The following is a 15,670-nucleotide window of genomic DNA, read 5'->3' as shown; positions in this document are numbered from 1 at the left end:
CTATCTGAATAGCTTTCAAATGTCAATTTCAGGGTGATATTCAAAAGCTGATTTCAAAAATATCATATTTCGTGAAGGTTGAACTCGATTTTAAGCCGAGCGTATACGTTGCTCTTCAAATCTTTGAGAATGCACTGGTATAGGTTCATGATCTCTCCGATCATAAATTGCAGTAGCCCAAGAAATTTATCTTTCTACATTTGTCCTTACCGATCCAGGCGTTATGAAAATATTTATATAAAATTGAGAGTCGAATCTATGTCAATTATGATGGTATGGCTTATCATGTTGGAACATAAAAATACAAAGAATATAAAAATTTACAGTGTTACTTTGCTCGCGTGAGAGTCTCGCGAGTCGCCCCCAGATTAGATCATTTTTTTTTCTTAAATCATATTTACAGTCGCTTTCATTCATTCAGAAACCATGAGTAAATAGCATCATAAAAATACGTGAAACCGTCGAAAGCCCTTAATGCACTACATTCAAGTCAATACATCTAAGAAAGCATTTACATCAATAAAGTTCAGTGAATAATAAAGTTGTAAAAACAATAAAGTCCAACATTACGAATAACGCAGCTAAGTAAAAAAAAAAACAAAAACAAAGAATAAATAACACTAGAAAACACAAAAAAAATAAAACGATGAAACAGTGAACAGTGAAAGCGTAATTAATTGAAGCCTCGCCCCGAGTATCACTATGAATCTTCCAGGTCCAACATATGTTTAAGCCGTTAAACGGCTTCGCCATTGTTTATAAGGTTAATAGCCAGATAGTTTACATGATCGTTAAGTCTTAGTTTGTACACTGATGCGAATTGATGAACTTATTCCCAATTTCAAGTAGCCATGAATCTTGCTGTTCCATTGTGCCTTTGTTATGCACCTCACTAATTTTCTCTGGAATCGCTGAATAGTTACTATGTGACTGTTACTTTTTGTACCCGAGTTGGATGCCATAGGTTCAAATCGGCTTCAAAATCACTTTGTACAACAGTTGTTAGTGATAACTGCGATTTTTTTGTCTTGTAGTATAGTTCCTGTAATTCGATGTCCAGCTGTTCCTTTTTTTCTTCACATTAATCTTCCGTGTTAAACGACGATCCAGATATTCATCTGGATCGTCGTTATTAGATAATGCCAATAAATTTAGTAAAACGCATGACTGTGTGAATAAGTAGTTATTGAATTTCTCAAACATGGTTACCGCTGATATATTAATAAATTATTAAATATTATTAAAAAGTACAAATCCACTTTACCAGCAATTAATTTTGAACTTTTCGAGATCTTTCAATCCTTAAACCATTGTCAAGAGATTAAAATAATCAGTCATGACTGCTTATTATTTTAATTTTTTAGCTTTATTTTATAATGATAATTTAATCTCCTTACGATGATCAAAGGACTAAACGATCTCGATAAGTTCAAAATTAAATGCTGGTAATATGGATTTGTACTTTTTAATAATATTTAATAAGTAGTTATTGATACTGAAATTCAGTATTCCTTAAACCACCAAAACCTCGTTAAGTTAATTAATATAAATTTATATTTTATTGACAATGACATTAAATTAGAAAATCGCATAACAACATGCGAAAATAATAACACTATTTGTTTGAAGAACAAATAACACTAGAAAACATAAATAGAAATTAAAGGAAGAAACAGTGAAAGTATAATTAATTAGCTTATGAATAAACACTTCTGAATAAGTCTTAGATATTGAGGTAGACAATGATCAATATGCACAAAAACAATCGATATAGATAATAGTTATCGATATAGAAGACAACTAATTTACAAAACAAGTTTTAGGTTATTTATTTAAACGTTTTTTTTTATCTTTTTATTTATGATTTTAATAGTGGTAAAATAGGAGGTTTGAACTATGGAAAATATTCTAGCGATCATGAGAAACATGATCGCTACAGTTAAAATCTTTTGATAATTGGTTGTATTTTTCGCGGTTATCGCGTCAAAGTAAAAAAAACATTATCTCATATATTAGTGAGATGAGAGATAATAATACACAAGTAAAAGTATGTTTAAACATTCTTACACGCTAAATATTTTTATTTATTTATTTTTTTTTTTTATATATATCCGGAGGATTTCATCTTTTCTTTTTGACAGCTTTCTGTTTGAAAAAAATTCATAATCTTCGTAGCTGGAATTATTTACGATAAAATTTAAATCACTGGTAATTTGGTTTATCAACCCTCCAAATTTGATACAACAAAGCTTCTTTTCTGCTTGACTAGAGAAAGAGTACAGAAAATTACAGTTACATAGAAGAGAATACGATTTACATTTTTTTTTTAAATCTCAGGTAGCAGTTTTTAAAAACTACCTTAAATTAAAACTTTGGAGTAATTATTTTTTAATATAAAATATTAACAAGTAATAATAGTTTCATATTTTTTTAAATATATCTTAGTTCCTTTTATTTTTATTTTTAATCCGTCCATTTATTAATGTTATAAAAGGTTAATACTAATGGAAAATGAATGTAAAAGAGTATAAAAAGGAGGTAATAGAATTTCGAAGCAGGAAAATAGGATTAAAGTCTTTGAGATTCAAAGCTTTTTTAGAGAAGAGGACGACCACCTCACCACCTTTTAAATTTAACTATATCTTAATAATTTTTTTTCTTTTTTTTTTACTAGAAATCTGTTGGTAAGTTTTTTAAGTATCATATTTTACTATTTGTAAAAAATACAATACTTTTCTAAGAGTTTAAACCATAAATTAAGAAATATACTTCTTTTTCGAGTAAATAAGTTTTCTTTTTTTCTTTTGTCTTTCTTAATGTACGCTGGAGTTATGGTATATTTCTTTTGTTCTTTGAAGTATACCCAAACTGAATTTTTTTTATTTTTACCCGATGAGGTTTAGCCTCATTAAATTTGTTACTAGCATTATATTTAAAGCTATTTTTTTTGCATTTGTGTTACAATAAATCAATTCCATTAAAATATAAAATTTAATTTTTGTTTTTATTTTTATCTACCAAACATAAAATTACTTTAAGAAATGTTTGATTTTATCCTTATAATCTTTCAATTGTATTAAAACAATAATAAAATATAACGATTTCTTATTATTTTGATATGAATTAAATACGGTTTTTATTGTATTAAAATACATTTTTAACATTTAGTGCTGTAATTACTTGTAATTTGATTTTCTTTAATTCTATCCTTCTTCAGTAGTTTCCTGAATATATATATATATATATATATATATATATATATATATATATATATATAAACTATGATTATTTACATAATATTTAAAAATGGAATGTTACGTTCTTAATTTAAATCTATATAACAAAATTTAACCTGGATCTAAAATAAGTTTAAAAGAAAGTAAAAGTATATAAGAGAGATTGTAAATCATAAAAGTAAAGATTATAAAAAGTGCATATAAAAAAATGTGGTATTTAAGAATACATACTGACATAAAAAGTTAACAACGTAATTTTTCTGTTAATAAACCTAATCGAAACACATTTTTTCACTAAATATGAGATACTTTTTTTCTTTTAAGAAAATGAGACATAGCAAAAAGGAGATGATTGGGTGGGAAGAGAGAGAAATAGTTGTAATTCAGGCTAAGTTAAATACTTTTACTTCGATAAGGGATGTGGTATGCTTATTCATGAATGTCACAGAATTGATGTGGCTTTGTACAGAATGTTAATACCATAATGCTGACGTCAGACACACAATAGTAAGTCAAGGACAGAAGGTGAAATGAATATTAAATTTGCGAACACACACAATATATATATATATATATATATATATATATATATACATACATACAACTACAACTTGTAAGAAAGAGGAGAGGGAGAGGGCTACTTAAGTAATATAAGAACAGACTCTTAAATAATGTATACCATTTTTAAATATTGAAGAGGAAGATGAGACCAGAGTAGACTGTATTTATTTTTAGGATTTTTAACTTTGAAGCAAACGATAACACTTGTGTTAAAACAGTCTAGTGACGAATATCTCTAAGTTTATGTATTAAAATCAACAAAATAGAGTAAATATATAAACTTACTTCAAAGTAATACATAGAGTACTGATTTTTTTTAAATAATAAGGAAATTACATAGTCATTAAAAATAAATTTCAGTTTTTTGAAAAATAGTTGCTTAATTAAATTTTTTTGAATTTATAGATTTAATTTTTATAAACAATCGCGCTTTATATATATATATATTCTGCTATTATTTGACAGAAACGTCAAACTTTTAGCAAATAACTGTTTAATAATAAACAAAATTATAAGTATTGAGTGGCAGTTATTATATATTAATCTGTTAAACACCGTATTCAATAATTCGCAGTTTTGAGTTTCCAAATATTTGATGATAGATGGTTTATAGATACAAATTGTTAAAGGAATAGTCAGCAAATTTGATCGGTCAGCTTGTAGCCTGTCAATTGAAACACCACAAGGTTCATCTTTGTCAACTCATGTCTCCGTAATGCTTACTCAGCAAACCGCTTCTGGATATCGGTTGCTGATTGGGCGCATAAGTCACACTCACCCTAATCTCATCTCGTTTACAGACGTAGCTTATATATGTTTGATTTAAACTTTCTGTAATGTTACAAACGTAATCAATAGTTTCTGTTTAATTAAGTATATGCATTAAGTATATGCATATAATTAAGTATATGTAAATAGCTAGTTTATTATATAATCTTTAGAAAAAAAAGCAGGAAGCAGAAATTATATCATGTCTTCTTTTTTATCGACAGTTAATAATCAATACCTACTGATGGAAAAATTGCCATCTAATTTCTGAGAATCAAACCTAGGAATGTTTAATTAAAAAAAAGTATAGTACGTAAAATTATAAATAATTAATAGGAAAACATGAAATTTAAACTAATAGTATTGTGTGTGTGTGTGTGTGTGTGTGTGTGTGTGTGTGTGTGTGTGTGTGTGCACGCCCGCGCACGGGTATTAAGTTTTCTATTAAACTTACTGTTGTTCCTGTTACATTCTCCTCATGTCACAAAGAGAAGATCCAAAATATTATGAGGGTGCAGCATACATGTAATTTTTGTTGTCTCAAATATTGGGTAACAAATCAAAATGAAGGAATGTATTATATCTGTGAAGCTACCAACGATATTAATACAGCTCAGGGCGAATTCATCTAATGAGTTCAGCCAGAGCTTCAAAACTAGCACAATTACTACCCAATGATTGTTTTATACGGTGTTTTCTCATGTTGGTAAATTTATTTGAAGAATGAAATCACTATAAAAATTTCCACGGATCTAGCAACTTTGGCGTCGGAAATAGGGGGCTGATTTCCTGACTGTCCTTGCTGCGCACAGGTAAGCGTTATAATTGGTGATGAAGACAATTTTTATCATCCGTAATTTTAGAATTAGATAAGCCCAGCCAAACCCGATAAGAGACACTGAAATTCTCAATATACCTCTATTCGTATCAGCTTCTGTTCAGGAATTAATGTTCATCATACTCAAACCCAAATTGCACAAGATTTTGACCCATTATTCGACGATTTACTCGATTAATGTAGCAGCTGTGTTAGTTATGCTTAACAAGCAGCTGTATTAGGTTAAACTTAACAAATTTGCTTAGGTAAAGGTTTTTAAAATTTTAAACTTTCTTCAATAAAGGCTAAATTAACAAAAATAAATTTTTCAAAAAACTTTTCTGCACCAAAGTCCTGGGTCTATAGTTTAAAAAAAGTAGACATTTCTTGACAGCTTTATATATGAAGTACAAACTTCTAAAGAAATGTGTTTTTAAAACCATAGAGCAAAAGAATAAAAATCATACATTTCAATTTTAAGAGGTGGGGGTTGATTTTTTGAAAAAAGTTTTTGAATTATTTATATAAGCACTATAGGTAAAAAATTTTCTTTAATAAAGTTTTCTCTAAAATATCTGGAAGAAAATCGAAATAGGTTTTCTATGATATCCCCCGAACGAATTAAAAAAAAAATTAACATGATCAATGCCCCATAAATAGAAATATTTTTACTAAATTTGGAGAAATTCGGTTTGGTCAACCGAACCACAGTATTCCAGGAAGAAATTGAGAAACTTTCGGGACAATTTTGTGTTTTACGTCGGATATCGTAAAAACTACTACAGTTATCGTTCTGGAATTGATTTTATCATACTTCCCAGCTCAAATTACATAAGAAACCATCAACTTTACTACTTAATTTGGGTCCCAAAAATTACAGTAGGGCTTCTTTTTATTAGAAGACTTGAAATCCGGGCATAATCTTTCGCTAGGCTTAACTCGAAATAAAAAGCGTTTCCAAACCTATGTTTTTATGAATGTTTTTCATTATTTTTACCATTAGAACATGTTCTGAATGTTTCTCCGTTTCTTCATGGAACACTTGTATAAGGTCTAAAACAGGGCGACACACGTACGATTACGTAGATACATAGTATGTTTTCTTGATATAGATGAACAAGTTGGTTCCTAAAACGTAAAGTTCCATAAAACACGATAAGCCTCCTTTTTTATGATCCGTGATAGTTACTTTAGCTATATTAACACGGGAAATATATATTAATAAATCTTAGAACTACTTCGAAAAATTAGAACAGATTTTTACGTTACAAAAGTGAGTTGTTAGATCTTTTTTGAGGCTATAATATTTTTTATGATCCATGTAAAATAATTTCTTAAGTATTAAAAATTAAAAATTCGAGTATTTATACGTTTTTTATATTTAAGAATGTTACCTTTAATAAATATAGTAATTTATTTATAAGTAAAAATTATAAAATACTCTTGTATCTTTCCTTTAATACATGATACTCTTAATAATGAGTGTTGATGAGTATTGTGCGTCATATAGCATAACGAATTAATAAAAACCTCCTTCAGTTTATACTTTTAAAAAAATACTAAATATCTAATAAAGTCTTCCAGTCAATTTAATTTAATACAAATAGTTTTTCAGAAATGATAATTTTTTATAAGATTTTTTTTAGTAATACGTATTAATATATTTACACTTGGCTTCTCAGTATTGGATTTTGATTTAATGTGAATTTTTAACAGTGATCATATATTTAATAATTACTTCAATTTTTCCTCATTTTTGTATTATATACAGCTGATCTGATCAAATTTTTCATGATTCCTTCAAAAAATACTGTAGAAATTCCAATTATTTATTTGTAAAATAACTCGCCTATCATTCCTGGAATGATAAGATGTTAAGATGTTCAGATATAAATGAAGCAGTTTTTTTTATCTTCAATTTATAATCTCTTCCATTTGTTGGTTGTCAATCTTTTGCTTCCGCGATAATTTACTCATATCAATTGCAAGTTACTTCCGTTGTTTTTATTTTTATATTTTAATTAATTATCCTTAATTTTTTCTTAGTTTTAATAATGTTGAGTTTACTGTCAGACATGCTACAATTATTAGATTATTTAGGGATATTCATTCGATAAAAAGTAATAAATAATGAAGGTGAACAACGAAAGTTAACAAAAAAACAATGCAGACCATCAAAATTTTGTTTAAATACTTTAAAAATTGCTATCAATAAACCTACTTAATTAGAAAAATATATATAATGTATATGCGTATATATTAAAAAAACTTAACGCTAAAATTGTTAAACGAAAAGTGAAAAAAAAAGTTACTTACGTCCAAAGCGATGCCATTTTGTGGGAATATTTGAATATTTGTATTTGGTAAATTAACATCTGGTAAATAACGAAAAAATTCTAGTTCGTCTTTATACCACTTAACTGAATTTAATTTTCCCGAACCTAATGTGAAATTACATTTCATTATTATCGTGGAACCCAGTTCAGCATAACGTGGTACAGATATATCAGTAACTCGAAGACTCCGTGCGACTGTAACAAAAATAAAAAAATATTATATTTTACTTTATATTATAAAAACAGTTTTTTATTTGGAGTTTTTTTTCACACAATATATAATTGATATTTTGTTTATAATTTTTCAAAGTTATTTTCTCTCTTTTATAACAAATTAGTGTTTCATAGAAGACTGAATGACTGAATTTTTGCATGGATAAAATGTTCATCTGAACATGTTTTAGAAACGATTTTTTAATTTTTTCAGAGAGGAACTATCTTTATTATTTGTTTAGGCATTACTTGAAATTATCTTAAAGAATTTAAAGAAACTTTTTTCCTCCGGGACCACCGTTAGGTATTGCTTCAGAGGGTGCGATGAATGATTTGTACCGTGTGTGAAAATGCCATGCCTGATTGGGATTCGTACCCGGGACCTCCGGATCAAAGGCCGAGACGCTACCTCCCGCGCCACGGAGGCCGAAATTTAAAGAAATGTATCCTAAACTAAATTTAAATTATATCAAAATCATAATTTAAAATAGATTTTAGGAGGTGGTCTGTTGAATAAAAGTAGAATTTTAGCATTTCTGACTGAACATAAATTAAAAAGGATACACATAGTATATATAAATGGAACTAAAAATTTTAACTGATAAATACTCAAACAATTTTTTTTTTAATTTATAGAACTGCTTGGAGATTAAGTAGATTGCTGAGGAATATCAAGAACGAGTCATTCAGGGATTACTCGTTATGGAAAGTTACGAAGAAATTTGGGTGGTCATCTCTCTCATTTCCTCCTTGAAGAACACCCAACGGATGGGCTTGTGGTGATGTTGAGAAGGCCGAGCGGTTTGCCAGACGTCTTGGCATGGTGTTCCGTTCACACAATGAGTAAGGAACAAAAGAGGGAGACATTTTTGACTTTTGGAATAGCCCTTTACCTATGAATCTACCAATAAGACTATTCTTTTTGGAAGAGGTAACTATTGAATTCAAGGGGTTAGAGAAAATAAAAAGGACTCTTGGATTCCACTCAATAACGTATATTATACTATTTATGCTGCCGATTCTGGCTATATTACGCATAAGAATCTTGGGATTCTAAAAACGACTCACTTCCCTTTGGAGTGAAAATTTTCTCAAGTTATGATGATCCAAAAGCCAAATAAACCCTCATAGGAAGTTTCTTCTTACAAGTCGATTAGCCTCCTGTCGATTTTATCTAAGATCTTCGATTTCCTTTTAAGGCTACAACTTATTTTGGAGAGTGCGGATGGGATAACCGACCGTCAGTTTCGATTTTAGAATGGCCAATCAATCACAGATTATATCCATAGAATATATATTATTATCGGGTGCCTCGAGAGAAAAACGTAATGCTCTGAAGCGTTTTTAGACGAACAAACCTTTGACAAGGCCTGAACAACAGGCCTGCTTTTCAAATTGAAATCTTTCCTTCCTCAACCTTATTATTTGATTCAGAAAGGTTTTGGTCGCTTCTCGCAGGTTAGGTATAACCATGAATTATATAATTTTTTGAAAATGGCTCGGGAGTAACGCACCTCAGTATTGGGATGGGTTTTATTCCTACTGTACAATGCGTTGACCTTCCTTGTCCAGAATCTGTTGAAATTGCATCGTATGCCTGTGATACGGCAATCTTAGCGGTTTACAGTGACCGAATTGTAGCCTCGGTGAAGCTTCATTCGGCGCTGGATGCAATCAGTACGTGGTTACACAAGTGGAAAATTAAATTCAATCCGGCAAAATCTACCCACGTTACTTTTACGACTAAGAGAGGAGACTGCCCTCCAGTCAACTTGGATAACATTGAAATTCTTCATACAACTAGGGAGAGATACCTTGGCTTACATCTAGATTGATGTACTATATGACGCGTAAAAATCATGTATTAGAGAAGAAACAAATTGATCAGAAATTCAAGGGTATGTATTGGGTAATGGGTAGGAATTCTCTCAGTTGTCTCTTTCTAAGAAGGTCGTTCTATATAAGATCTTCTTGAAACCGATATGAACGTATGGAATTCAGTTCTGGGGGACAACTAGTGACAATAATATTAAAGTGATCAAATGTTATAGAACAAGATATAGAGAAAAAGTGGACAAAACCAGCCTTGGTTTGTCACGAATTTTTAAATACATGAATATCTAGGTATTCCGTATTTTTCGAATGAGATTGACCGTTTCAGTTCCAAATACTCGATTAAGCTAAATAAACATGTAAACCCTTTGTTGCTTTGAACTTGCTGATGACATTAGACGATTGAAAAGGTTCCATGTGCTGAATCTTGTTGGTGGTCTTTGAAGATACTCTATTTTATTATTTTTTTCTGTATATTATCTTTTTCTTTCTGTTACTATTTGTTGTTAGCATTTTTTATCAATTTTTGTTTACTATTGTTTTAACGCTACTACTGTTTATTTATTATTATTTAACGCTGTTTTCATTCGTTTGTTTAATTATCTGTGTTTATCTTCTATTTGAAAAACATCTCGTGCAAACTGAATGTGTTGGAGACACGTAGTCCATAGATTGGTAAGTTATATAACCCAATGATGATAATGCTTTTGACACACTGAGCGGTAACTGGATCTTAGTTGTTACCATAAGTACGTTATTAACATACCAGTTTCTGTTATTACACTTTCTTGCTATTTGTTTTTGTGGAAGTTCATCGTTATTTCATTATTTGCTTATGATTTCATCAGGAGAAATCGATTGTAAATTTTTCTCTACAGAGAAAGTTAATGCTTATGTCTAGCAAATGTTTCAGAAGGGAAAGAAAAGCTTATGTGAGCTTTTCTTTTTTTTAAGCCAATAAAGGTGAATTTTTACAAAAATTTAAAAATAATTTTTTATGTAGAATTTCAAACGGTTCTTTCATACACTTCAGGAAAAATTGTTTTATGATATTACTAGTAAATTGTAAAAAAAAATACTTTTTGGAAATTTTTCACATTTTTAGTGAAAGTTTTCTCCTAAGTTCTCAGATTAATATTAATTTGGTATCTGGAGAATTCTGGATAATTCCTACTAGGTTGGATTCTTACAGTATAATGATTCAAAGTTACTAATAAAAGGTTATTCTGTTTAAAATATTTGTTGACAAAGTTAAGCGTTGAAGCGTTGTAAAAATAAAATAAACATTTAATAATAAATAAACAATGTATGTATATATGTATATATATATATATATATATATATATATATATATATCTGTTTTATAATACCATTGTAAATCTACAATCTGTTTGTACAATAAATAAATTTGTTGACTATACCATAATCAAACGTACACGGATGAGAACATACTCGAAGGATTTCTCTCTAACGTTTATGGTGCAATGAAATTTTGTGACCCGATAGTTGATAAAATAAGGGGCTTTGTAGCTTCTGGATTTTATGGGTTTCTACTTCCTTTTATATGTAGACACATTAAATTTCTTTGTAAATTGTAGAAATGATCCTATCTGTGTGTTATGTTGTTGGGAATGTATCAGGGGCAATTTTGCAAAGGTTCGAATTATTTTTTATTAAAGTCCGTAAAGTGTGAGAGTACCTCAATTTCCTTATTAAGTGATATATCCAACAGCTATCCAAATGGGTTTAAGAATATTTTCTAAATAAACAATTTGTTATTAAATGTTGAGTTTTATTTGATAACCAATACAAATTAAAATTTTCATGCATTGCCTGTTTTCCTTTCTTTCTTCCATGTAATGTATCTTTAGGTAACACTAGGTCTATGAAAAATAAAATGTTCAATTGTGACAGATGGTGAAATGTGTGTGTTGTTTAAATATAGTGGAGGAATATTTCTGTTTTAAGCGTTAATATGACAAGTACTATTTTGTTCACCAATTTCATTTACCAATCCTTCATTTATAAGTTTAAAAATGAAATAAAAATGAAAAATCAGTTATTATATTCACCATTACAGAATTTAATTTGATGTTAAAATTTTAATCTGTCTTAATAGTAACAAATGTGTAATGTTTACAAAACCGGTCTGGGTGAGAAAAGGAAAAAAAAATCTCCGTTGTGAAGTGGTAGCGTTGGTTTATCCTGGTCCAGGCATGGAATTTTTCATACGCTGCAAAATTCCATTTCTACATTTCCACGTAGAAGCTTCTTTGTAAGCTTCTGTGAATTAATTCATCAAACAAAAATACAATCTGACAGCAAAGTTGTAATACTTTCCTGGCATTGATTACTTATTCTTACGTAGTTAAAAATAATGATATATGAAAATAAGCCAAAAGAAAGGTTTTCAAAATTTAAAAAAAAAACTTTTTTTTCAATTTTATCAGCTCTTCCACCTCTAATATTTCCCCAACGTATTTTTTGGGGGTCGCTTTATCATGAATCGTCGAAAATTGCAAAAAACCCCGAACTCCATTTTTGACTACCATATTTTACTACTTGCAGCAGTGGTCTAAATCTATGATGCCATGAATTTAAAACTGTATCAATAATTTGTCAGAAATTATTGAAAATTACTGTTCTAATTATCTTTTACAAATGTTCTAAATATCTAATTTGCTGAATTTAAAAATTTCTATGATAAAAAATTGTTGTTTATGTATAAAAATGAAGGACTAATAATCTCATATTGTAATTAATACTTATTTTACTCTCTGTTCAGATTCCTGACCTCAATAACCTTTCAAAAATTAAAACGAGGAATTCCTGGTTTATAAATATTTTCCAGTATAAAAAATTACCTGCACTGTTTATAATCAATAAGTAAGTAACAAACGTTTAAACATTTTTACTAATTAACTACTAAATTAAATAATTATAAGGAAGCTCTTAATTACTAAAAAATAAAAATCTATTACTGGAAAAGTATTTTGATTATTAGTCATCATTCACAATTATAAAGGAATAGTTAATTCAAATAATAAATTCAGAATAAAGTAAATCTACGTGAAACGCAATGTCCAAATGGAAAATTAGTTGGTAATAGATTACATTGTACGATGAACTTTTGTTTTCCGCTTGGACTGTACGCAACAGAACTGTTTTATTTTAATTTTCAAGTTTTTGAATTATCAAAATTTAGCACATAATTTGTTTAAACTAGTTTAGCAGATTTTTTCGTCCAGATGATTTTTGGACCACCTTTAAATAATATGGCTCTTTTCTTTTCCCAAAACATCCTTATTATCATCTCTGGTTGTTGTCTCTGTTTACTTTTCTCCACTTTTTTTTGTTTAACTTGCGGATCCACCTTTAGGTATTGTTTCAGAGAATGAGATGAATAAATTGTAGCGTGTGTGAAAATGTCATGCCTGACCGGGATTCGAACCCGGAGCCTCCGGATGAAAGGCCGAGACGCTACCACTAGTGCTACGGATGCCGGCTGTTTTTCCGGCTGTTTTTCGGGTGATTTCTTATAGACTTTGTTTTTTCTTGAAATTTAGATAGATCAAGCAATTTCGTATATGTTTTTCTTCAATACATACATTTTTTTTTATCTTTAGTTCCTTATAGTTTTTTTTAATTTATTTTTATTTTTTATTTTTTCATTAATATTATTAAAAATGTTCTTTGTCAGTCTGTTACTGTTCGTTCTACATACTCGTACATACATCTCGTATATGCCCACAGAATTTTATTTTTATTTTTTTCATTGTTGTTCACTATTATTTAATAGTTTTTATGTTTTTATAAATTTAAAAATAGATTACATTGTAAAACTATTTTTTTTTATTTTTATAATGTCAAAGATTTTTGCTATTTGTTTATATTAACTGATGATGTTTCAACAAAAACGTTTTTAGAATTACATCTAGATACCGGTTAGATTTAAGTCTAGATACTTTTTTTTGTTAACAGTTCTCGTTGATTGTTTTTATATGCTAATAACGGTTTTGTAATGGCTCAATCCTTGTTTATTAACTACTGTACCATTGTTTTACTTCACTATTACTATTATTATTATTGTAACTTATAACATCATTATTAATGAAAGTGTCTGTTATTATTAGAAAATGTGAATTCTACTGAACTCCATCTTAAATATAATGTATGTATGTTTAAATATCAAATTAAGTAATCTTTTATTTTCATTCTATATAAACGAAAATGTTTTAAATATTTACTTTTAAACATTAAATACTTAAGATACTAGCTTTACTAATGACATAACAAAATAATAAATAAATATATTCTTAACAATACTGAAGCAATATTTATTAAGAGATTATTCACAAATAAAAAATGGGTTATGCTTCCGCAAAATTAAAACGTGTATAATTTAAATACAGTAGATGGTCAAAAAATATCAGTTTGATTGAAATTCAGTATTTGTATGTTCATAAATATACAAATTCTTTTCTTTTTAATCTCCTTATTGCAGGATCATGTCTTATTACAGAGGAATATCGACGCCGTTCTGACATGTGTCAGGATAATCATTGCTCTTTAATCTTGATACGATCCAGCTGATTTTTTTTTTGAATATCAATATTTCATTGTTCATCTACTGCTTTGCTTGTCATATCATTCGTGACAGCAAGGTGACGGATCTGAAGTTCTTCTCAATGCAGACGTCTATTTTATAGATCGTGTAGATAAAATGTCAATAAGGCCTTTCGGCTTATTAGAACGGTTAGGGAGAAATTCCATGAATCCTTTTTATCTGTCTGATATTATATAAAGCTCTTGTGCATAGTCAGCTTGAGTATTGTACCCACCTACTGGTGTACGCGTCTACTGGTGGTCTACTGGTGTACGCGTCTTCGCAAATCACCTGATTTAGAAGTCGATAGTTCCAGCGTTCAAGTTCTAGCAAATACAGTTAGCTAATTTTACACGGATTTGAATACTACATCGTGGATACCGGTGTTCTTTGGTGGTTGGGTTTCAATTAACCACACATCTCAGAAATGGTCTACCTGAGACTGTACAAGACTACACTTCATTTACACTCATACATATCATCCTCATTCATCCTCTGAAGTAATACCTGACGGTAATTCCTGGAGGCTAAGCAATATAAAGGAAGGAAGCTTGAGTATTGTGCCTGCATTGAGGGTGTTCAGTCCCGTATTGTACTGGTTGCAGTTCCGTTTTCGTCTCGAAGACTTTAAACATTTCGGACCTTCGGCAACTTTTTGACTTTCTCACCTTGGCAGCGAGAACAGATTTCTTTGACCTATTATCCTTCTACAAACGCCTTCATGGTTTCTCTTAATCTTTTTTCCTGTTACTTTGCGGGTACCAAGAACAGATGTTACAGGTATTTGTTTCTTTTTTCCTCACTATTATTTCATCTCACCTTTTGATAAATGAATTATTCCTTTCGTTAAATATTAGAAAGATATCGATTTTTTCGAACCGTAGTCAATTTTTTACCATGCTATTACACGATTGCCGTAGATAGCGAATTATGGATATTTTAATAATATCGAACTATTAGAATTGTTGTCATTCAGTAATTACCTGTATTTTTTACATAAGACTTAATTAGTTATGTACTGAGATATTTACGAAATTTGATAATACTTGAATCTGCTTGTTTGTTTTGTGTAAATATATATTTGTAATTTTATGAATTGTTTATTGTAATATTCTTTTTTTTTGTTTTAAGAATATAAGGTCTTGTTTTTTTTTAATGATTAAAATATTATTTACAACAGGGTATATCAAAGCTTTATGCTGTTGTAAAAATAAAATAAAATAAATAAATAAATAAAAATTATTGAAAAGATAAAACACAAATTACAACGTCTTGCGTGAATTCTGGTCTTTATTTTTAA

The 15,670-nt window shown here is 29.1% G+C and overlaps 1 protein-coding gene across 1 annotated transcript in view; it reads right to left on the bottom strand.

Annotated features, from left to right (window-relative positions):
- The window catches only part of LOC142327428 (uncharacterized), a 188,749-nt gene that overhangs the window by 90,846 nt on the left and 82,233 nt on the right, over nt 1–15,670 (bottom strand). The window contains exon 2 of the mRNA XM_075370490.1: nt 7,699–7,913. Within this exon, the coding sequence (XP_075226605.1) occupies nt 7,699–7,913 (215 nt within the window). The remainder of the gene's footprint in view (nt 1–7,698; nt 7,914–15,670) is intronic.

The sequence above is a fragment of the Lycorma delicatula genome, chromosome 7 (assembly GCF_047948215.1).
Source record: "Lycorma delicatula isolate Av1 chromosome 7, ASM4794821v1, whole genome shotgun sequence".
Taxonomy (NCBI): domain Eukaryota; kingdom Metazoa; phylum Arthropoda; class Insecta; order Hemiptera; family Fulgoridae; genus Lycorma; species Lycorma delicatula.
The sequence above is the reverse complement of the archived record's forward strand: the minus strand, read 5'-3'. Positions and strand labels throughout refer to the sequence as shown.